This window comes from Narcine bancroftii, chromosome 5 (genome assembly GCF_036971445.1).
Source record: "Narcine bancroftii isolate sNarBan1 chromosome 5, sNarBan1.hap1, whole genome shotgun sequence".
NCBI lineage: Eukaryota > Metazoa > Chordata > Chondrichthyes > Torpediniformes > Narcinidae > Narcine > Narcine bancroftii.
Window position 1 is genome coordinate 31,823,585 of NC_091473.1, and position 24,818 is coordinate 31,848,402.

General features: G+C 37.5%; 1 protein-coding gene across 11 annotated transcripts in view; it reads right to left on the minus strand.

Annotated features, from left to right (window-relative positions):
* LOC138763236 (microphthalmia-associated transcription factor-like) overlaps positions 1-24,818 on the minus strand; it is a 296,887-nt gene that overhangs the window by 19,362 nt on the left and 252,707 nt on the right. For all 11 annotated transcript variants that reach the window (XM_069937072.1, XM_069937068.1, XM_069937073.1 and 8 more), the window contains 7 exons: positions 22,912-22,935; positions 16,012-16,116; positions 13,281-13,398; positions 6,028-6,099; positions 5,699-5,755; positions 5,333-5,408; positions 2,485-2,632 (listed from right to left, as the gene is read on the minus strand). In XM_069937072.1, coding sequence (XP_069793173.1) covers positions 2,485-2,632; positions 5,333-5,408; positions 5,699-5,755; positions 6,028-6,099; positions 13,281-13,398; positions 16,012-16,116; positions 22,912-22,935 — 600 coding nt within the window. The remainder of the gene's footprint in view (positions 1-2,484; positions 2,633-5,332; positions 5,409-5,698; positions 5,756-6,027; positions 6,100-13,280; positions 13,399-16,011; positions 16,117-22,911; positions 22,936-24,818) is intronic.

Below are 24,818 nucleotides of genomic sequence, written 5' to 3' on the forward strand. Positions count from 1 at the left end.
TGTAAATATTGCTGCTTTAATTGTTAAAATGATACTGCTTTGACAATTGGTTTAAAATTTATCAAGGGAAATAATTCCTTACTATGGATTAGCTGATGTACTGAACTCAGATAATTGTCCTCACTTTGTAACTGGGATAAATAAAGAATTGAATAGGGAATTGGGGATCCTGCAATATTTCCACTACTCCCATCAAACCCAGAAAGCAGGAATACTGGAATGTGCAAATAGAACATTAAAAAATTAAACCGGCAAAATTGACTAAGGAAACAGGGCTAAAATTGGCTAAATGTGCTACCCCTAGCATTATTTAAAGAGTGAGTGACACCACAGGATAATTCGGGGCTATCTGCTGCAGAGATAGTCCACGGAGAGCCAATTTGGACACCTTGGGGAACAAAGCCTGCACTGAACGGCAGTGGGGATGAAATTATAGCAATCTAACTAAGACTTTTTTGAGTGGTCCATTCACAGGTACATCAAGTCCACCTAAAGGAGGGTAATGCAACAGAATGTGGTGAATATCCTAACGTCAAATCTGAAAATTACATCCTCGTGAGGAAATGGGATTATAGGAAATTGAAAACTCAGTGAGGAAGAGCCATTCCAGGGGCTGTTAAACAACACTGACTGTAGTAAAGCTTGAAGGACACCCTCACTGGATACACTGAACAAACTGTAGTAAAAAGGCCCACCTAAAACCTAAAGACTTTTTATTCTAACATAAGAACTTTATTGTTATAATTTTTTGTCACCTTGATATGTGAACTGAATATCGGAGTCGTGACTGAAAAGAGGAATTTTGGGTGACAGGTTAATACCTTACAGGGAGTGAGAATGGATTTTTAAGACTAAACAGATCACAGACAAGTGAAAGTCAGGACAAACCTGTGGAGGACAGCAGAGTAACAGGGCATCTTTTGGGACCCTCAGATACATAACCATATCAAAGCTGGGAGAAGGTTGATGTAAAACTTCACTGTATACAATGTTTTTTTTTGACATAGGACATATCCACAGCTGACTACCAATTGGATGTGGTCCTGTTAATTGGGATATGTGGCTCCCCCTATGGGTCAGGTACAGAAGCTACACTAATACCCTGATTGGCTAGAGGTAACCGGGTACAGACGATCTCTAGGATGGAACAGGTCTTTATGTTCTGTTCCCCTGGGACGGTACGAGAAAGGTATCTTGAAAACTGATTCGCCAACTCAGCATTGGGAGGCTATTGGCTAATGAAATGGTTAAGGGATTCCCAAGTAGCTGGGAAGGTGGTTTCTCAGCTGTCAATGGAGATGGTTGCCACCCATACTGTGACAGTGGACCCTTATTTTATTCCAGCTGGTTGCTGAGAGACCTGTAAAATTATAGGTCAAGGCTGCTGTAAATAGAGCTCTGACAACATCACTAAATGGGTGAACCGCATGCAAAAAGAGAGATGCAGGACTTACATAAAGTTGGTGCGAAATGCCTGACTGCTACACTTAACCCTTTGCACAAAGCTTTGGCTCTGGATTAAAAGAAACTTACTATGCACCCAGCTACCGTTGCAGATTTACTATTTTAATGCTGTCCAAGTTTGTTCCACAGACCTTTTATGTTATAGTCATGATAAAAAGGAGGGAATGCAGAATATTAGCTATGGAATATCTAGTTATGGGAATTATGATGAAGAAACCATCAAACAGACTTTGCCAGTAAACTGGGAGGGAGCGAGGGTGAGAGAAACCAAGGACATTCCAGACAGGAATCAATTCTCACCTTTTCTACTGAGCCATATCCTAATGCCTGCCTGATCTCTTTAACACAGCAGTGCTAACTGATTACTACCTGTTAGACTATCTAAAGACAGCAATAAGTGTCCAGCACCACTCAGTCCCTGAATGGCATTGTTTCAGTGCTGAAGTTTTGGTCACCTTTGTCAACTTCAAGAATCTAAGATCACTATGAAACTAGCCATTTACATGTGTAAATTGGAAACCAGAAATCAGGCAGGCAGAGAACTGATACTGATGTGTACTTTGAGCAACCCTTCCAGACTTCTGTTGATTTTTTAAAAATATACCAGAAGGATATTTTAATTATGTGATTAAATGACCAACACATTGTTTCCTTGTCTTTAGGAAGAAGATGTGCAAAATGTAAAACCTAAGCTGTAGCAATATCTTCAAAGAAATGTTATCTAATTTGAATGCAGGAAAATGCCTTAAATATTTTAGCCTGTGACTGTGTTCTTTGAATGAGACCTGTCTTAGTGAGGAGACATTGTCTACCCAATACTACAGACTGCTCATCCCCATTAGTATTATTCAAATAAGTGTCCATTTGAATTGTACTGTGTAGCTTGGTTGTACTATCATGACTTTAACAAAACTTCAAAAGAATTGATTTCTATAACAGTGGAAGTAGCTTGGAGAAATGGGGAGCTTTTGTTTATTTAACAGTATTGTCACCAGGAATGGGAAAGATGCAATCTTTTACCTGTATTCTCAGTAGTAAGTGTCGGTTAGCATGCTCCAGTTTCTTCTGCCGTGATTCAAAGTCTTTTGCTCTGTGCTGTTCTTTCTGAAGCCTTCTAATATAATCCACAGATGCCTTTAGAATAGTTCCTTTGTTCCAACGCATATCTCTGTTAAAATGATCAAAAGATGTTAGACAGAATTTTCTTGAGGCAAATTTGGAGCAGAACAAAATTTAGATTGATTTTACCAACTGTAAGTAGCACAGCTGTTGCAAAGGAAAATGCAATAAAAACAAGCTCATTTCAGAGAGTTTGATAGGTTTACTGTTTTACGAGCCCAGAGGACCCCAAAACCCAGCAGCAAAATACTCACCAAGACAAATGGTTACTTAAACAAAAGTTGCTTTAAATTATCTTTAAACATGAAAACAGAATCACACTTTAACTTAACTAACCTAAAAAAAACCCCTTCTAATTCTAAGCACACATGCATGTAATGAGTGTGTAAGTTCAGAAAAGTTCTTTGATTTACAGTCCAATCTCACTTCTCATTCCTCCAAGTTCACTTGTTTCAGGCAAATCTTATACTGTGCACAAAATTTAACATTTATGAAGTTCACCAGGCTTTGGTGCTTGAAAGGTAAATGGTTACTGCTCAGGAAGGTTCTTGTCAGTCTTCAGAGAGAGATTTGTTGTTCACTGGACACCCACAACTGATTCCTTTTTAATTAGCCACTTCAGTGACTTGCCAAAGAAACTTGCCCCCTCAGGGTTCTCCAGATGATAACCTCTTCCTTTCAGGACACCTCAGAGTTCATTTTTGTTTCCCTTATTTCAAGTGAAATATTAGGCAGCCAGTGCTCACTTCTTGTATGAACCACAAGGGCTTTGACCAGGCTGAACTAAGAATTCACAACCTGTTTTCCAAATAGGGTCTTCTACAAGCTTGCCAGCTTGTCCTGTTCCAGTCCCAACTGCTGCTACTGACTGTAAAACTGCAGAGCTGATCTCTCTCTCTCTCTCCCAGAGAGAAAAAGCCTATCTTGCCACATGACCCTCCTAGTTCCCCTCCAGACAATCTGTGACTCTGACAAGTTATTTCATCAGTTGCCTTTTTGTAAACAACAATCCATTAGTGAAGTCTCTTGGAGGTCGACATGTCTAGCATAAGCAGAGCTCCAGTATTTTAAATAAGATCTGTTTTAAAGTGTTTGTATGTGACCTACAGTAAAAAAAAACCTGCCCCAATTTATCTCCCAAAAACTTATCTAAATACAATATAAACACAACATAATCTGTCACAACTGAGTGGGCAAATGTCTGGCAAATGTAGTGCAGTGTTGGTATTTGAAAGGTCATCCACTTTCGATAGGAAAATATAAGATTAGATTATTATTGAAATGGTGAAAAATTGCAGCAAGCTGTAGTGCGGAGGGTCATTGAAGTGATTGTGCATGAATTGCAAGAGGCTGATTTTCAGGTCCATCAGGTATACAAGGTGGCAAAATAATGTTGGCCTCCTTTGCTGGAGAGATTAAATTTAAGAACAGGGAGGTTCTGCTGCAACTTTACAGGCTACTAGGATATTACATGCAGTTCTGGTTTCCTTACTTGAGAGAGGGTATACTGGCTTTTGAGGTGCTGCAGTTCAGCAGGTTGATTCCAGAGATGAAGGGATTTGCCCAAAGGAGAGACGAGTACCCTGGGACTATATTTGTTTAAATTCAGAAAGAAACATGTAAAATTATGAAATGGATTGACAAGATAGAGGCAGGAGAGTTATTTCTCCTGTTTGGGGAGCATGTAGTCTGTAAATTTAGGATGGAGATGAGGAGAAATGCTTTTCACAAAGAGTAGTGAATCTGTAGAATTTCCTGTCCAAGGAAGCAGTTGAGGCTACCTCATTAAATGTTCTTAAGACACGGTTAGATAGATTTTTGCACAGTAGAGGAATTATGGGGAAAGGATAGATAGGTGGAGCTGAGACAACGGCCACAACAGCCATGATCTTATTGAATGGTGGTGACTCGGTCTAGTAGCATAAATAAGTTCTGATGCCTTTGTGAAGGAACTCAAATATTACAGATGCTGGAATCTTGAGGAAGCAAAGAATTGCTGGAGGAACTCAACAGGTCAGACAGCATCCATGGGTAGAAAATGGTCAGTCAACATTTCGCGTCTGGGGAAACTCCGTGAAATGTCCAGCCTGTTCGACTGAAATTCTTTTTTCTGACTCCTTTGTATCTGAGCAACTAGACACAAATTCTCCAGCAATAATCCAGTAAATATCTATGACGCAGACCAAAATCAGTCTTTATGGTAAGTAAGCCAAGTTCAACCCAGGCTCTGTTTGGTAGCAAAATAATAGATCTTCGAGTAGAGGAAGAGATCAATAGCACACCGATTCAATGATGATTAGTCAGGCATTAAATAACATTCATTTTCCACAGAACACTTCACAGCTCAATTAGCTGAATGTCAGCTTCAATTGAGAGGCATTGTTTAAATTCTGTCAAGATTCACTTAACTGTTCATTACTTCACATTTATATACAAAATATATTTTAGTGAAATTGGAAGGTGTATAGTATACAAGGACTGTGTAGACTTGCTATGCCTGCTGAACTGTAAACTCTCTGCTGTCACTGGAAATATTGGTACTGCTGCAGACTAGACTGAAATTACTGAGCCAAAATAATGCACTTAATTAAGGTGTGGCAAATCATTTTTCTATCCAAAAAAAAAACTGCTTTAGACATTGAATGAGTACATATACTTGTGCTATACCAAGTAGATATCAGTTATCAGCCAACATAGCTTATGAATTAGTGAGATAAAATAAGATGAATTTAACTGAAGTTGCACTTACGGATCATTCGACTTTGGAATTAATGTGCCCAATTCCTTTATGCGATCATTAATATTGAACCTCCTTCTTCTTTCAACTTGAAGAAAAAACAAAGCTTAGAGTATGAAATATTTGTTCAGATGCAATAAATTCAACTGCCCTTGCATACAACACTGAAGAATCATTTTAATGTGCAACCACAAATGCAATCCCAATTTTGACTCCTAAAATGATTCTGTTCAAAGGAGATGTCCTTGTCAAACCCCTCCACTCAGGACATAAATAAAGACATTTTTTTTAATAGTTAATAATATCCCTCATTAGACAGAATATAGTTATAATTTCCTTGAAATTTAACGCGACAATGTAATTAGATTGAAAACATACTCAAGTTATGATTGTCCTTCTTCTGCCGTTCTTTTGCAAGTGCTCTGGCTTCAGCCTCTGCAAACAAAAGTTTCAAGTTAAGAATGATCTTTGAAATGCCAATCATTTCATTTTGTACTGAATTTTAACAAAGTTTGATTTGCACTGAAAAAGTGCATCAAATAATTCTGCACTACATGATAAACTGTACAGTTTAAAAAATTTAACGAGCAATTACCACTCGTGTTAAAATGTTACCAGCAATACTTGCTGATTATTCACACAAAAAAATAAATAATTGTTGTTGAAGGGTTGAATGATCGAAATAAATTCTGTGCATCAGAACTTGCCTGGTATTAGAGCATTATGCATTTTCATAGAGGGACTTTTAAAATGGAGTTCCATGCCTGCAACCATTGATTCTGTGAATTATATATAGAAAACAATTTATACTACAAGTAACATTTTGTTATTTGAATAATATAGGGCTATTTTAGCATTCTATACTGAATGAAGCAGTGAGGTGGGGCACTTTGGTAACATAATTCGACAGTTGCTACCAATTCCCTCATGATTACTTTATAATCACTTTTCTTCATACTAATTGCAGTGCTGTGCCAATGCTCTCAACATAGAATGTTTCTAATTTAACATCTATTTGAGAGTGGCAATGAATTGTATAATTATTTTATAATCTTGAGGAAAATACTAAGGTCAAAGAGTAAAGGAAACATTACTGCTTTTGAAAGTGTTACAGTTCCCTGGACCATTGCTTCATTTTTAAAGTGGTAATAATCTTAAAGATACATTGTGAATGCAAAACTTTTAAAGTTCTGATGGACTCTTAATTAACATAGAACCTTCATAATCTGTACATCTTTGATTACTTTGACTTCACATGCACAAGGGATTTCTGTATCAAGCCACAATTTTTTTTTCCTATATCCTGTGAATTCTCCATGTCTTCTTTGGCTAACAACCTCTACATATAATAAAATAATCTACACTTTTATGAGGTCAAACTCATTACATTCCAGATATTTCAAAGTATCCATGGCAAAGGAAAACATTTTGCAATTTCATGAAATGTTCTAATTTTAATCAAACATTCTTTTGTTTTATCCAACCTTCCTGTTTTGATCATTCATAATTGCATCTCAAGGACTTCAGCAATGGCAGTGTCTGTGGTCAACACCATTTGCATCTTTAAATTAATTATGAATTCTATGCACAAAGCGATATTGTCTTTGCATTGTGTATTTCAAACCTTCACATTGTCGAACATGATTATTTGCAGGAATTGATAAGCAACACATTGAACTGCAGGAATGTTCTGAGTTATTAATATACTTCACTGTTCATTTAAGAAATCTTCAAGGAGCTACTGGAATTATTCAGATACGACCCTAATTATTATTTCAAAATGTCTAAGATTCTTGGTCTCTATGTGTGTGAGGAAAACAGACCTCAATAAATTTCTCCCAATGTCACCCTTTGATGAATGGCTTGTACTACATTGTATACATACTACACATTAAGTACAATAGCAAATAATGACAAACTTTTGGTGTCAAGTAGAATTGTGTAATGAACAAGGAAAAAATGCTATTTATATAACATTTTTTTAATATTGCCAAAATTCATCAAATGTTTAAAAGCTTGTTTTAAAGAGCAGGATATTCAGGAATAAACTAAGTGTGCTCCATTCTCCTAAATTTTGGGGCACCAGACAAATCATGTACCTCTTATTTCACTGAAAAGACTGTACACCTTACTTCTATCATAACATTCATCCATTAACTTTGCATTTGCTCAGCATTAATCATGAGTTTTTATTGGTCTAACATGATTGTTAACAAAGCATCTAAGTCAATATAGATAAAGTGATAGAGGTGGAAAATATCCCCAGCCATAACTATCAAAATCATTAATGAATGTGTAAAACAAACACACGAATAGAATGTGGCTCGTGAAAATTCGAAATTTCATGAATGGATTAAATATTCACAAATGCACACTTTGTGGTGTTGCTACTTTGTTGATTGCCAGAAAATTAACTTCAAGGCAAGTAAGGAAGGCTTTATGCCTGATATATCTTGAAATTACTGTGGTTTGCAAACTATCTAATACAATCAATGTACACAAGTAATCTCATGGATTGTTTCGATCCAGACACCTACTGATTTTAAAAATAGACATTTTCGTCATCTTTATTTGAGCTAAAATGAAACACAAAAAAGTTGCTAATTGGCAATATTTAATATGCATTATGTTCTTGTGATTTTGGGAACATCTGTTCCTGGTTTGTGTTCAGCTATCTTCAGCATATGAGTTAAATAACTGCAATTTGGGTCAATTTTAAACTAACCTACCCAATGAAAATTTGTCAAGTGGGCAGTTATCACAGCTTTACCGACTAACCCCCCCCCACTTCTTCTCTCACAGCTTGCAATGTAAACTTGCCCTTCTGCTCAAATATGAAGGATACCTGCTGGAAGACACAAAGCTTGTTTTGTGCATACTGGTGTTCGACGACACCTTTTGGAGATGAGCAGAATTTTAACTCTTAAGTATAAACTTTACCTTTGATAAAATCAGTCAATGTCAATTAATCCAAAATATACGAAACAGAGCAAACTCTTTCACAATGTCATTGGTTTTGAATGGCAATGGAAAAAGGCTTAAACAATTAAGTTTAGAGATGGGTATTATTAATAGAGATTGTGCAGTGATATCCATTTAAATTCATTATTTTCCAGTTGGAGAAATACATTTATTTGCCCTAAAAATTGATCAGCAAACTCCAGGACCTGGGACTCCACACCTCACTATGTAAACAGATTCTGGATTTCCTCACCTCCATAACACAATCACTGGAGATTGGTTAGAACATCTCCTCCACAATCTCCATCAGTATTGGAGAACCAGAGGGCTGCATTCTTAACCCCCGTTCTACTCTCCATGAGTGTGTGGCTTGCTATGACAACCATACCATCTACAAATTTCCTGATGATACCACTGTAGTGGGTTGTATAAAGGAGGGAAATTGGAAAATTTGGCTGAATAATGCATCACCAACAACCTCGTACTCAATGTATCCAAAACCAAAGAGCTGATTGTTGACTTCAGGAAAGGAAGACCATTTGTTTACCACTATTCTTCAGGCCATAGTCCAAAGTTCAATCATTGAGACCACGAAGGAGCCCAAATGTGAGTGAACAGCAAGGAGCAAGTTAGAACTTTTGCAGTGAGAGCTTCCCCACTGATTTTAATCAAGGGAAGATCCTTGATAGAATTTTATAATCACACAGGACAAAGAAGATTTAGCTTCCTGAACACTTTTGGGTGTATCTTATGGATTTTGGGTTGCTCGCCATGAAAATCACCTTAGAATTTTCTTATCTCGGACCTTTTTTTAGATATAACCTATTTTGTTATTTCCTGTCATATTTTATGTCTATTGGTATATTGTCCTCAAAACAAGCTCTTTTGGTCAGTCCAAGAATGTCTGGGCATGCACTCTTGTCTTAGACTTGCATGTGCTTAGTCAGGAAAGATGCAGGCAGGCTAGAAAAGCAACTCACATATTTAGCTGCTGGGCATTACATTGATATAGATTGAATGATGTTGATGCACATGTTCGTATTCCAGCAATAGCATAGTGTTTATTGCCTTCAGGAAGTTTCACTAGAGCAGAAATGTCTCATCAATGCTGCAACAGCTGAGATACATTGTGTTGTAAGATTTGTGGCAAGTATATGCTTAATTCTAAATTCAAGAAAAGTTAATTTAATGTTTCTCCAACTTCTTACGAGATACAGCGCATTTGAAATGATCTTTGTGTTCATCTTGAAGTTGTCTATCATAATCCCCAATTTTTTTCAGGATGCAAACCTTTTGGGGGGAAAAAATGTTGTCCAATGTTATTAGTTAATTTGATGTTTTTAATTTTATATATTAAGATTTTCCTTAGAGGACAGGGAATAATGTGATGACTGAGTGTTCATCAAATTACTCAATGCATATCAAAGATCAAAAACTGGTTTAAGTCAAAATGCAGATTATTCACCTTTCTAACCTTCTGCAATTCTGTATTGGTACATTCAGCAGTTTGAAGATAAAGTTTGATATGACAGCATGGAAGCCTATTCTGCAATATTACATTCAAGCAAAGAAGTCCTGGTTCTGGATTGTCTCATTGTTGAAAAGAGTAGCCAAGAGACCTTTGATGGGAACACAAGGGTAATAGGTTCTAGACTGTTTCTTGACCAACAAGGAAACTGGTACATAACTAAAGGGAAGTGAACATGTGGCTGGGAATATATTATAAGGCAAAGAGAGGTTCTATTGTAGAACTGGCACAGGAAGAAACCGTGTAATTGAGATAAACTCTTGCTAAACCATGTTTGATCCAGGATTCTCGCAAAAAGGATAAATAGGTTGGTCACAAAGATTTCAGAATTATAATTGTAGGCAGATTTTGAGACAGGATGGGTAAATATCAGGTCTCAAACGTGCAAAAGAGTAGAATCCTGAAGGAAGACTTCCTGATTGTATCAGAGGTTTGGATCTGGTGTTTAGGTTGAATCAAACTGGAGTCTCTGCGGCTACAAGGTCTGTGAGAGCACTGGAGGTTTATCCATGGACATTCAGTGATCTGAAGGGATACTCTTTTGCTTCTCTTTCTCCTCTGGTTAGGGGCTCATGTGGCTCTTTGCTTTATGGCAGACAAACATTAAAGTATTTTTAATGTATTATTACGTGACATTAAAATTAAACTTGAACTACTGTACTACAGGCAAAGGAAAAATTAAAGGTGTCAAGTTACTAAACCAGGATTAGGAAATATGAAACATGTCAATATTCCAAAATATAGCCAAACATATATTCCTTATACAAACACATGGAGTTAAAGGGGAAAAAAAATCAATCAACTACAACTCCAAATTTAACTTGGAGTTTGTGCATGGCAACCATTAGACTTCCATCCAAAATAGTTGAGACAATGAATTAGGTTATATGGCTGGAGAGTACAGATGAAGGGATTGCCCTTGTGATCAAGAATTCAATTATTTCAACAAATATGATGAGAACTTAGTGGGCAGTGGGGACTGTCATGGTAGACTGGAGAAAAGAAACAGAAAACAATGCCAGGCTGGTGGTTATAGCAAAAATTACATAAATAAGCAAATGATAAAGATAATGTTTTAAATGCGAGGGATTTTAGTTTTTTTCGTAGAATGTAATTAGTACTAATCATGTCTAGAAGGTTGAGTTTTCAGCACAGTTTTGTACAGCACTAAGTCCTCTAAATTAGTAAAGGCAAACATTATTAGGTTTATGTAACAGGCTAATAGTGTGAGAACACTTTTCAACCAGTAATGCAACAGAGTTTAAAACATTGTTGCAAAGGGAAATGCAAAGCAATTAAGATCATCAAATTTGGGCAAGACAGAATTCCCTACAATGAGAGGGCACTGGGTAAACCAATGAATCAGAGATTGGTGGGAAATGTTCAAAAGGGATTCAATAAACTTCAGAACCAGTTTACAGATCGTGGACTTCAGGAGGAAGTCAGTGGAACATGGCCCATTCCTCATTGAGGGCTCTGTAGTGGAGAGGGTCAAGAACTTCAACTTCCTGGGTTTCAACATCTCTGAAGATCTGTCCTGAAGCCTCCATGTTGATACAATTATGAAGAAGGCTCACCAGCAGCTATATTTTGTGAGGTGTTTGAGGAGATTCAGCAAGTCACTGAAGATTATTGACAGGTGTACCATGGAGAGCATTCTGGTATGTAGGTGCCAAATCTCAGGATGAGAAAATTAACTCTAGAGGTTTGTAACTCAGCCTGTGACATCACAGGCACCAGACTTTATTCCATTGAGGACATCTACATGAGGCGGTGTTTTTAAAAAATGCAGCCTCTATCCTCAACCCACCATCCAGGCCACAACATCTTCACTCTGCTACTATCAAGAAAAAGGTACAGGAGCCTAAAGACAAGCACTCAACACACAAGAACAGCATCTTCCCCACTGCCATCAGATTCTTGAATAATCAATGAACCAAAGATCTTACTTGTCGTGCAAGATTTTTAAAAAAAATATTGTTTCAAGATGGTTTATAATATAAATGTTTCCACTATGATGCTGCCCCAAAACACCGAATTTCGTGACTTGCTCATGACAATAAATTCCAATTCACTGCCAAGGAATTTTAGATATGAAAAAAGTACAGACAAAAAGGCAAACAAAAATCTAGCATAGATTGTGGTCACAGGCAGAGACACAAAATATATTAAAATGTGACAAAAACAAAAGCAAGAGCTACAAAGAGAGAACATGTAAAGAGAATAAAAGGAGGCATCAAAACCAAAAGTGTTTTTCATAGAAACATAGAAGATAGGAGCAGGAGTAGGTCATTCGGCCCTTCGAGCCTGCTCCGCCATTCAATGAGATCATGGCTGATCTTAAAGTTCAGTACCCCGTCCCCGCCTTCTCTCCGTAACCCCTAATTCCCTTATATTGAAGAAATATATCTAATTCCCTCTTAAATATATTCAATGAACCTGCCTCTACTGCTCTCTGTGGCAATGAATTCCACAGATTCACCACCCTCTGGGTAAAGAAATTCCTCCTCATCTCGGTTCTAAATCATTTGCCTATTATCCTCGAACCATAGCCCTGGGTTCTGGACTCCCCCACCATTGAAAACATCCCTTCCGCATCCATTCTGTCCAGTCCTGCCAGAATTTTATATGTCTCTATGAGATCCCCCTCAATCTTCTAAACTCCAGCAAGTACAATCCCAATTTGCGCAATCTTTCCTCATAAGTCATTCCTGCCATTCCAGGTATCAGCCTGGTGAATCGCCTCTGCACTCCCTCCATTGCAAGAACATCCTTCCTCAGATAAGGCGACCAAAACTGCACACAATATTCCAGGTGTGGTCTCACCAAGGCTCTGTACAACTGCAGTAAGGTATCTTTATTCCTATACTCAAATCCTCTTGATATGAAGGCCAACATACCATCTGCCTTTTTAACTGCCTGCTGTATCTGAATGCTCGCCTATAAGAAGGTTGGTAAAGAGCAAAATGAATTCCTGAAATGGATAATGATAATAGAACTATAAATTGAAAATAAGGTCATGGCTAATAGATTTACTGATATCTTTATAACCACAAAGCATCGACTCACTTAATAATTTTCCTATATGTTTAATAATACTTAAAGCAATTATTTGATTTCTAGTTGATATCCAATTTTAGTACAATTAAAACAAATGCAAAATATGGCTTGAATTTTGAATCGGTGTAAACAGTCTTTATATTTTAATAGCTTTTCATTTCTATTTGTTACCCCATTATAACCATAAGCAATGTTATTAGTTCACCTTCCTTTATATATTGATATATATATATATATATATATCTATATATATAGATATATATAGATATATATCTATATATATCTATATATATATAGATATATATAGATATATATAGTGCAAACACATTAATTCCTGTTGCCACAAGCATGAGAATAAATAAATAATTGTTAAGTGTGCAGATTTTGGTGAAAGATTGGGCTACATTGTACCTGTAAGTTCCCTTTTAATGTTTGGCAGATTGGCTGGACAGGAGTTGCTGATGGTGACAGCAGGAGCTGCCATTCCTGGATTGCTGTAGACATCAAGCATGTTACCAGGCACAGGCAACTGAAATGGAAAAGAATGATATGTATTATGACATTTATTATTAGTCATTATTATGTAAGGAACAATAGCAACTAATACTTGGAAAACTATGTGCTAATCAGTTAAAGTCAGCATGGATTTATTAGAAAAAAAATGTTTCATTAATTTGATTTAAAACTTCCTTTAAAAGGATTAGGGGTCATTTGGAGTGCAAGGCTGAAAGTCTTCCTATGATATTTAGGAAGTCCAACAACTCTTCCGATAAGGCAGATAGATCAATTGGTACCTCTTGTTCTGCTTCACAGTTTCACTCCCCTCATCACCATTGCACTTTGACTACACTCTGTGAGACAATGCACTGCGTGGATTTTTAAAAACTAACTCCCAACCCTCTACTAAGAAAGGCAAAAGCAGCAGGTATTTGAGAACACAAAATGTTGCATGTTCCCCTTTGAGCCATCCACCAGCCAATCTTGTCACCAGTCCTTCACCAAATCAAAATTCTGGAACTCCAAACCACATTCTGAGAGTTATTTTAATACAAAGACTGTAAAGATTCTTATTTCCACCTTTCATGACAGAGGTGGACATTGAATTCCACATTCCAGAAAAAAATGTAATAAATGTTTAGATAACCCAGTAGCTTGAAAGAGATAAGTACAGCCTAAATTCAAAATAGCACAGGAACAGATAGCAGAGAATAGTGGTAAAATGTTCTTTTTCATAATTTAAAGATTAAGAATGGGACACATTTTGTCTATATAAATGACATGGGTATTGAAATAATTGGTATAATTTTTGATTATAGATCTTACATATGAGGCACAAAAACGATTGAGCAAGTAGGTATAAGTAGTTCTGAGGGGAGGCCTGAGACACAAGAGCTTTCTTCCTTCAGAGATTCCACATCAACATCTGCCAAATATTGGACTAATATTTGTATCCTCCTTGTGAAAATGTTCATTATAAACTGGATAACTGTGCATTTGAGTAGAATTAAAGTTAAATACAAGTTTTGAAGCTTTCAAAATTACATATTAATATTTTAAATAATTATTTGCTACCTCTATTTGATCTTTTATGATACTCAAAAGCAAAATTATATTTCTATCGTTATTTATCTTGGCACAGTAGAAAAGTCCAACAAAATTTCAGATGCAATGCTGAGTTCCAGTTCCTGATGTTCTAAAGTAAAAACATAATTTACTATAATTTACTGGAGAAACTCAGGAGGTCATCAGTGTACTTAATATAGCAAAGATAAAGACACATACAAATGTTTGGGCTTAAGCCCTTCAAAATGTGGGGAGGTGCCCAAACAATCTTTGACCTGCTGAGTTTCTCCATTATTGTGTTTTTACTTCCACCACGGTGGCTGCAAGCTTTCATGTTTACTCCTGATGGTCTATAGGTGTTTGTAGCAATCATTCTGCCCAGACCATTAACTCACAAATTGGGATAAACAAATAATTTAAAAACACGAATATTTACAATTTCTGCTGAATAAAAGTATTTAAAGCTACTAATAGTTAAAGCATTTGACCAAGTAAATAAACTCTGCAAAGTGTCTAGAAATAACAGTCAGAAGAAATAATAATGTCTACTCAAGTGGTTTTGCTTCATTCATAATGAAAATCAAATCTTAACACATTTACCTGTTGCATCTTGAAAGGGGAATAAAGTGCAGTATTCAGATACAGAAATTCATCAATTCCAAAAATTCCAATCATTTGTTGATTATATCTTTTCAAATACAATTTAAGGTAATTAAAAAATATTTTATTTAAATTTCCATACATGTATTAATATTCAAATACAGAAAATAATTATCATATATTCCAAATCAATTATACCCCCTGAAATTTCACCAACCCCCTCAGCCCCAAATAATAATCCCCAAAGAATAGAAAAAGCAAAAATATCACCAACTTTGCCTTCTCAATATCATTCATTTACTTATTCCAAAGAGTTAGCAAGATTTCACGAGGTTTAGAGATAAAATTATTTCCATGTCACTGCTATACATTTTCTTGCAACTACTAATGCAATTTTCACAAATTAATTTTTGGAAAAAATGTAATTTTGGTCTTATTGTCAAAATATTACACAATTGAAAAAAGCATTGGATCTTGTGGAAATTTAACTTCTGTAACTTGTTCTAGAAATTTTCCTAATTCTATCCAAAATGGCTTCAATTTTGACCATGACCATGTAAAATGTAAAAAGAAAGTACCCATCTCTTGACTACACCTAAAAATGGTTATTTGTTCAGCAGTATTTTATTTTTCTTCTTCCAATTGCAAGAAAAACTGATGGTAATATTAGTTTTCATACTGTGATATTACTTTAGCTCATTGTCTAACATGAAGGGCCTGTTGCCATGTTATATGTCTAAAAATGTAATAACAGTATTATTTGGATAAGACTGGAAATATTGACTAAACTTTCCAACAAAATAACATTTGTGCACTGAAATTATAAACAAAAATAACACTATTTCATTTTTAAAATAGTTCCAACTTAATTTCAGTTGATCTCAAAGAAGAGACCAGCAGTATAGAATATGAGAAGGAAAAATTATAAAAAAAAAGGATGAGGGAAAATAAATAAATCAAATTTGAGGCAGAAATTTACCGTATTAGCCATTGGAATTCCTGGATCCATCAGTCCAAGGATATCATCATTATAACTTGACTCGAGGCTAATAATATCATCAATGACATCGTCCATCTGTGGCAACTGGCAGAAGAAAAAAAAATAAACAACCAGAAGCACAAGGCCTCATAAGGCTTGAGACAAAAGGAGATTAAATTTGATTGCTCCTGACTATTGATTTGTCTTGTTCACTGCATCAAGGCAATTGAGCAACCTCATTTTTTAATCCAACTGATTGTAATGCATCTAGCAATGCTAACTTCACTGTTTGTTATCTGGGTGTTTCATTAGGAAATAATACCACAAATGACTAATAGCAGTTTTTAAAAGGAGGATGCATCTCTTAAATAGGAGACTGATTGTAACTAGCATGCATTTAACAGCTAAAACTGACCTGTAAAACTATTCTGAGTGCAGCAACATGGGAGAGAACAAGCTTATCATTTTCAGATGCAGGACTGAAGGCTTAGTTGATGCAGGAGATATTTCCTGTATCCACAGGTGGATACAAAGACCTTAAGATATTTGTGAGTGAGGGGAAGCAGATATTCCTGGAGATTTATTCCAGGGATTAAGCTCAGTTCAACAAGAAATTTGTTAGTCTCATAAGGGAGTAAATGTATTTACTAATAATCATTTCCTGTTAACCACCACACTGTCATCACTTAGCCACCAAATATGTCATTCAGGCTTCATATCTTACATTAAGTGTAACATTGTACAAAACATTGGTACAAAATTCACACCTACACCTGGAGCTCGTTCAACTTGTGGAATCAGATCATTCAAACACAATTTTCAACATTGAGCAAAACAATTTAATCTCTCAAGAGATGAGCCAACTGGTAACTGCAAGAATCAACTAAGGAGAGGGAATGAACACATCCACATTAGATAGGTCTCTGTGGGTCATCTGTGCAATGCCATGTTGCTCAATCTATGACAAGCTATGATCTGAAAGAATAAAGAAGTTGGGATCTCATGTCTATATCTTTTCAAGTTCAAATCTATCATCATTTGGCTGTATGTATATAGTAAAACTCGGGGTATCTGGCACCCATGGGGATTGGTAGAAGCCAGATAATTTTCGAGTTGCCTGAGATTGCGTGTTGCGTGATTGCTGAAGGGGCACCGATTTTAAACTTTCATTTATTTTTAACCTATTTATTTTAACCTATTTGCTGATTGCTTGAGGCTGCCGATTGCTTGAATTTCAAATAACAGGAATTTTACTGTATAACCAGATGAACCAGCATTTTGCCGGATAATAGTGCTCATGCACATACACACACAGTACAACATAACATTTATACATAAAGATAGAATTTAACATAAATATAAATATTTTGGAATGATTTACTCAGTTACAGGATTCTGTTCATCAGTCTCACAGCCTGACAGTTCTGATTTTGATACCTTCTTGATCTTACTTCCCCTTCGATTTGCATACCCTGATGATTAACAAGTTGCCAATGGTGTCATGTCTGCCTGTTGTCCCACAACACAACCAAAAACTTAAGCCCTTTTCATTTCAGATACTAAAAAAAGCCAAACTGGCCAAGCCATTGAGGAAGACATTATTATTGAGCAATGACAAAGAGGACCCTATTTCATTTAATGGCAGACTTGCATTCATCACCAACACAGGTAATGATCATTTATTTAACTTGGAAGGTAGCATCGAAGCAAAATTTGCAGATGGAGAGACATGGGCATGTTGTTTGCAGCCTAAGCAGGAGGAAGGATAGTGACAAGAAGGTTGCACACAAGTTCCCTTTCCTACAAGTCAGTTGTATCTAAATATTTATGAGATACTACTTGGAGAAACTTAGTCAATACTGTGATGGAACAGCTTACAGAAGTAAGGAGATGGGTGGATCTGCATTTAAGTCTGCCTGAAAGTATGAGTTTTATGTCAAGGAGCATGGAAGAGTCTGCATCTGCCAACCAGTCTTGCATAAGGAATTCAGAGGAGCTTAATGGCTATTCTCTAGAGCTTGAAACTGGTGTTTAAGTAGGTTTTCCAAATAGTGACTCCAAACATGACACAGCAGCCACTGCCAATAGAACGAGCAGAAATCATCCAATATCAATGTTGTAGTAAAAATTCTGACCCCTGTCTCTGTGAATCTGGATACATTAAGAGCTGCCTATTATATTCTCCAAGAAATTTGTTAGGCTTCCTGTGAGAACTATGCAGAACTATAGAACGTTACAGCACAGATAAACAGGCCATTCAACCCTTCCGGACTGTGCTGACCTATAAAATTAGATAGTCCCACTGACCTACTCTCATTCCAATAACCCTCCAGGCCACTCCTATCCATGAATTTATCCAATTTATTTTTAAAACTCAAGATTGATTCTGCATTCACCATATCAGATGGCAGTTCATTCCATACTCCTACCATTCTCTGAGTGAAAAACTTTCCCCTGATGTTCCCCTTATAGCTCTCCCCTTTCAGCCTCAAGCCATGACTTCTCATATTTATCTCCCCCAATCTAAGTGGAAACATCCTACTCACATCTACTCTATGTATACCCCTCACATTCTTATAACCTCTATCAAATGTCCTTCATTCCAAGGAGTATAGTCCTAATCTGTTTAACCTTTCCCGGTAACTCAACTCCTGAAGACCCAGCAACATCTTAGTAAATCTTCTCTGCACTATTTTGATCAAACCTGTTCCTTGCCTACAAAAACCTTCATTCTCCTTGGCTGTTGCACTTCAGGCAGCCAGTTGGGATTACTGCTGTCAAAAACAAGGTAGTACTGTCTGATCCACTGGAAGTCTGTACTCCATTACCACAAACAATGGGGTAGCAGGCACTCAGGAATAGGCCGAGGCCCTAAATAAACTGACAGCGACTGACTTTTTCCCAGAATAGGATACGAGTATAATGGCTGGTCATTAAAGCGGTGTTTTCATTGGAAAATGCTGCCCTTTACTCTCTGCCATTCAATGCATCAAACCAAAGTTCCTGCATCAGCTCACGACAGTGGGCAAATAAAGAATGCACTCGAGATCAGATGCAGGGCTATGTATTGAAGCAGCGAATCCATCCATTTGAAAGAAGTCACCAACCCATAGAAGGTAAGGTTAACTAATTGTTTTCTATACTTAATTTATTTATATTTTAAAATAGTTAACAGTTGCGTCATATACTTTTTTAATTATATGTAATTACGTCTTGTTTCTTTTAATTTTAACCCTTTTTTTTAAGTTATCAGAAATTTTTGAAACGGTGAACTGCATCTTGACAATCGTTGCACTGCAGGTGAGACCTCTGATTTTGGCATCTAAAGCCAGTCATTACTTATGACAGGATGGAGACGCATTGGTCTCATCCCATGACTTTCTCATCAGGTGACTGCAGCTCCAGGATAAAGTGCTGGGGTCAAGAGAGGGTAGTGAGGTGGACAAGCACAGCGAGACCTAATATATGTATCTTGCTTGGAATATTTTATATAAACTTTGACTGTATTATTACAGAGCAGACATTGCAATAGTTAGTGAAAAAGGATATAAAGGCATGGGACTGTTGGTGAATGGGGCTACTGTTACTGAATAATGATGACAAAATATCTGAAAGGGTCAGTTTACCTCCTCCTTCTCCTCGGCTGCCCTCTAGATTCCAGTGCCTCACAAATCCCAACATGCAAGAAAACCATTACAAATTTTGACACCTTTCCCCTTGATTGTTATGAGGACTCCTCCGGAATACTTCAATGAGTGATGTGATTTTCCCACTCGGTAAAGTGGGATCGATATATTCTCTACTGCTGTGATAAAGATCTGGCTTATTTGGACTCAAGCACTGGTTCCAGTCATGAGAATTTGGCTGTGTTTATCTAGTTGGCATCTTTTGATTTTCCATGGTGGTTCCAGTGCAATTAGCAGAATAAATTGTCACAGAATGATGCATTATGCCTGATGGAGGATCTGGACATTAATTTTATTATTTATTGGAACTTGCCTGTGGATCTTGAAGGAATCAGATGGCTCTATAACCCTGCGATCTAGGAAGGGACGGAATTGGTGTATACCACCAATAGATAGAGGTATATGTCCAACTATATCTAACTCTGTGTGGATAGAGGCAAGCCCTAATATCGTATTCATCTGTCCTGTTTATGCTAATGTAGCACGCTATCTTTGCCTGGCTGTTGCCAGCAACTGTCAAGGAAATGTCATCTTTCTGAGAATGCCAGTGACCTCCCACAAGAGTGTCCATAGTGTGGTCTTTGCTCATTTTGCCGGTCATATTGTATTCCACTGGGGAAAACCTATAAATACAGCCATTTAAAGGAACAGGTGATTTGTTTAAAAACATCAATAAAAATTCCTCCAACATCTGCAATATCTCTCTATCAAATAAAGCAGAAGTTCCACAAATTCAACCAGCTACCAAAGTTTAAATAGTGCTGGTGGATGGTTCAAAATGGCATCAAAATGACATTGTATGTTCATTAAAGTCGTAATCTCCCACCTCTGTACATTTCTGATTGGCAGTAATGGCACCATGTACATGAACCTCAGCGACAGTGCCTAAACAATGGTCAGTATCCATCCAAGTTTTGACCCAAGAATTTTTTCCATTTTAAAAACGCCTTTGATCTATTCACGGTAATATTACTTTCCAAGCAGCTGGAAGCACGGTTGGTGTAGTGGTTAGTGCAGCGCTGTTCCACTACATCAAACAGCAGTGTGAGCGATCGGGACTGGACCTGGGTTTGAATCCTGTTTGTACATTGTCCCTGTGCATGGGTTTTCCCTGGGGGCTTCAGTTTCCTCCCACCATTCAAAATGTACCGGGGTTGTAGGTTAATTGGGTAGCATGAGCTCATGGGCTGAAGGGGCCTGTTACTGTACTGTATGTTTAAATTTAAAAATATATATAGTTTGGAAGCAAAATGCAAAAATCACACAAAACCTTCTTGTCAGAGAAGTTGATAAAATTAACAGCATCATGATCATCAGTTTTATTAGTGTTCTTTTCTTGAGTTGAGGACTACCAATCTAAATTTAACATGAGTTACAAGTTATAATTTCTATCAATTAACTTTCCTATTAACTGCTAGTTTTGCTAGTTTACTCCAAGCAAAAATCTGTGTGATGGTGAAATGAATTTCAAACATTATTACCCTTGCTATAATAAAAGGTCTTACTTCCTCTAACCATTGCCACTTTAATACTTTCTCAAAACTACCAAAACTGAGTTTGATCTTGGGGGAGGGAGGGCAAAGGTAGAGACCAGTCTGGAAGGTGAGAAATGGAACTAGACAAGGAAAGGTTGATGGAGGGGAGGGGGAAGGGGATTCAGGGGAGAGGAATTCGAGGTAGATAGGCAAGTGGTGATGAGCCTATGGGGGATAATGAATCCTGGTAATGGGAGGGGGTGGGAGAATAGAAAGGTGAACAAAATCAGAAGTGGACTGGTAAAAGTGAGAAAGAGACACAGAGGGTATAGGTAAGCTTAAATTTATTTTTTTTTTTAGAATATCCACACCATCTGAATTGTTCCTTTGGTTTTCATTTGACCTCACCCTAGTGGTAGAGAAGACTGAGGACAGATGGTTTTATGTGGGAATTGTGAGAGGAATTAAAATGACAGGTAAGCGGGAGTTCCAGCTGAATCCCGAGTACAAGATGGTGGGGAATGGAAAGGAGAGTTGAAGTGGCATGTACCTAGAACCACAAGATGACCATTGTGGACAGTTTCAGTCTACGGTTGGTCTCACCGAGGTGGAGGCAGCTACATCTCCAGCACTGAATGCAGTAGATGAGGTCAAACTCTGCCTCACCTGGAAGTGCTGTGTAGGACCCTGAATGGTAGTGGGGGTGGAGGTGTAGTGACAAGTGTTGCAATAAGATATCGAGACAAGTGTTCCCTGTGGGAAGCAGAAATGGGCAGTTGAGGAGAAGATGTTACTGCTGGTGAAGCTAGCTGAAATGGTGAAGGATGATATTCAGGGTAATGGAAAGTAGAAAGATGAGGACCAAAGGAACTCTATCACCCTTGTGTCTTGAATGGGGGGAGTGTGAAGGGTGTAATGAAAGCAGACTTCCAGGAAATACAAGAGACACCTCCATTAATTATGGTAAAGGGGGAGCAATACTTGATGGAAAGTCTGATCTTTCAGAAGTCTCATCTTAAAAACAGGTGCAGTGGTGGTAGTGAAATTGAGAGAAAGGGGTGGTGACCATGCAAGAGATGGGTTGGGGGGAGGAAGAGGTACATGTGGGAGTCAGTGGGTTTATAATAGATATCGCTAGATAGTTTGTCTCTTGAGACTGAGACAGAGGAATGGGAGGGAAGACCTCTGGATGTAATGAAATCTGTGATGTTCCTCATTTCAGTAGAATGGCTTGGCTGACCTAACTGAGATGCTAACCTGGCGAAAAAGGACGAAGGGTCCTCTGTGGCTAAACAACTCAATCAGCAAATCGAAATGGTTGCCAACCATTGAGCTGTAACTCCACTTCATCCTGTTTGGCTGCACAACACGAGAGCCCACATGAGCTAAGCACTTCTGTCCTTGCAGAGGGGAGCCATGGACAACACCAGTAATGATATTGATGGGTTAAGATCTGATCTTTCTACACTCCTAGGAAGATTTTTTTAAAATATTTAATTTTAGGTCTTATTCTGCTGACCAGTTGCAAATGACAGTTAAAATAAAACAACAGTGCATGAACAGGGGTGAACTTCTTCTGCTTTTACTGGCCTGTAAAAGCACATGGCTTCTACTGGACCCAGTGAGAATTCACATATTGCTCAGTGCTTGAAATGATAAATGGGAAACATTTACTACTTTTAACTAATAGTACAATTTAATAAATTCAGCAGATTTTCAGCGTATAATGTAATTATTACCATTTTCATTTCCGGCAACCAGACCTGTAAGAAAAGAAACAGCATTAATTTTTTCTCAAAAAAAAATCACTCATGAGTCTGCAGCTTGTACATTTAGTTGGACTGCAAAACAAAACAACAGATATTCCCAGAACACCGTTCAAAACAAGTTAGAGAGAAACCTTTAGAAGCCTCAGAGAGAGAGTGAGAGGAAATAATGTTTAAAATTGTTTTCATAACAAAATGTTCAGTTGAGGACATTGAGTACATTACTTTCTGGTGTGTCACTTCAGAGAGTTATCTAGTTTTAAGCAAGCTTTAGGTAATTGGCAGTTGATATTTAAAGGGAAAAATGTTGAGGTGCAAACTGTGTCCCAATATGGCATCATCAGGATGCGATGAGTAGGGTGACGTGGGTCTGGAATTTCTGCTGGGCTCTGCTGTTTGTTTTCAGTTGTGCTTCACCCAAAAGCACCCACACTAAGTACTTAAATCTCAAACGTAAATAAACACTAGCTCTAAACAGAACTTAGTGCTAAAATCGGTTCCCTCCCTTGCCGTAACCTTCATCCTTTCCCTAAAATTGGCTGCATCTCCAACATGAATTCATCATGAGAAATTTTCGAGATGGTTAGGAAATAGATTTTCTCTTACTTGTTTCAAGTTGCTCATATAAGCCAACCTCATTACTCATTAAAATGCTTCTTGTTTTCAATAAAATACTTTATAATGAAATTGAATCAAACCATTGCATGTAAAGAATAAGATAAATTACTTCAAGAAATCTTGGATACAGAAGTGCTGTCCCATTCCACTGGTTGACAGCATCATACCAGTCATGGATCAGTTGGAAGCATTCTCGCATGCGAATTCAAATGTTGTACATTGAAGTTCCACTCCAGAGACACCAGCACGGCTAACTGTAGTTAGCACAGTGGTTAGCTCAGTGCTATTACAGCACCAATGACCCGAGTTTGAATCTGGCACCGTCTGGAAGGAATTTGTATATTCTCCCCATGTCTGCGTGGGTTTCTTCCAGGCGGTCTGGTTTCCTCCCACCTGTCAAAACGTATGGGGCATGTAGGTTAATTGGGGTATCTGATTACTCATGTTGGTATAAAAGATTCTATAACCATACTTTCAACCAGAGCAAGGCGTCATCTCCACTATCCAAACAATATTCTAGTTGTGTCTGAGCCCTAAATACCAAGCATTGCAAATTTTCAGGTGTACTCCATAGCATGTACTTCAGAGGACTTATTCAGGCAGAGAGGGGAGTTCATTGGAGCCAGGTGGTTTGGCCTGTATGACTCTAGGAGGCTGAGAATGGGGTAGTGGGATGAGAATTGGAATGTATTGTGGAGCCTGGAATTCAGGAACAATGGTAATGCAGTGACAAAGTTACCAATCAAATGATCTCGTGGTCCAGACTAATAATCTGGTGACTGGAGTTTAAATCCTGTCAAAACAATTGTGAATTTAAATTCAGTTAAATCACACAGAATTTTTTAAAAAACTATTGCTACCATTCTTCATAGGCTATTGAACTTTCATAAATGTTCTAGGAACAAAATCTATCATCCTTAACCGGTCTGGACTTTGTTTGACCAATCCCAGGCAGTTCAAAAAAACTCTTAAATGCCCCTTGTAAATGCCACTTGTAGGTGATGTACGAGTAATTTGGGATGGGCAGTGACTAACAGCTTTTTCCAGCAACACCCAGCTCATAAAAATGAAAAAGGTTGGGAGTGGGGGAAGTAAAATTGGAAGCTGAAGGATGCAAGTTACTTCACTGGTAGATTTTCCAGTTTGCCTCTGTCCTGGGAAGATCCACTGTCCCCCAAAAATGCATGACAAAGGAGAGGTACATTGGAGAAAACTGTCATCCCTGCACTGCAATGAGGACTCACGGCTGGTCAAATTTCTGC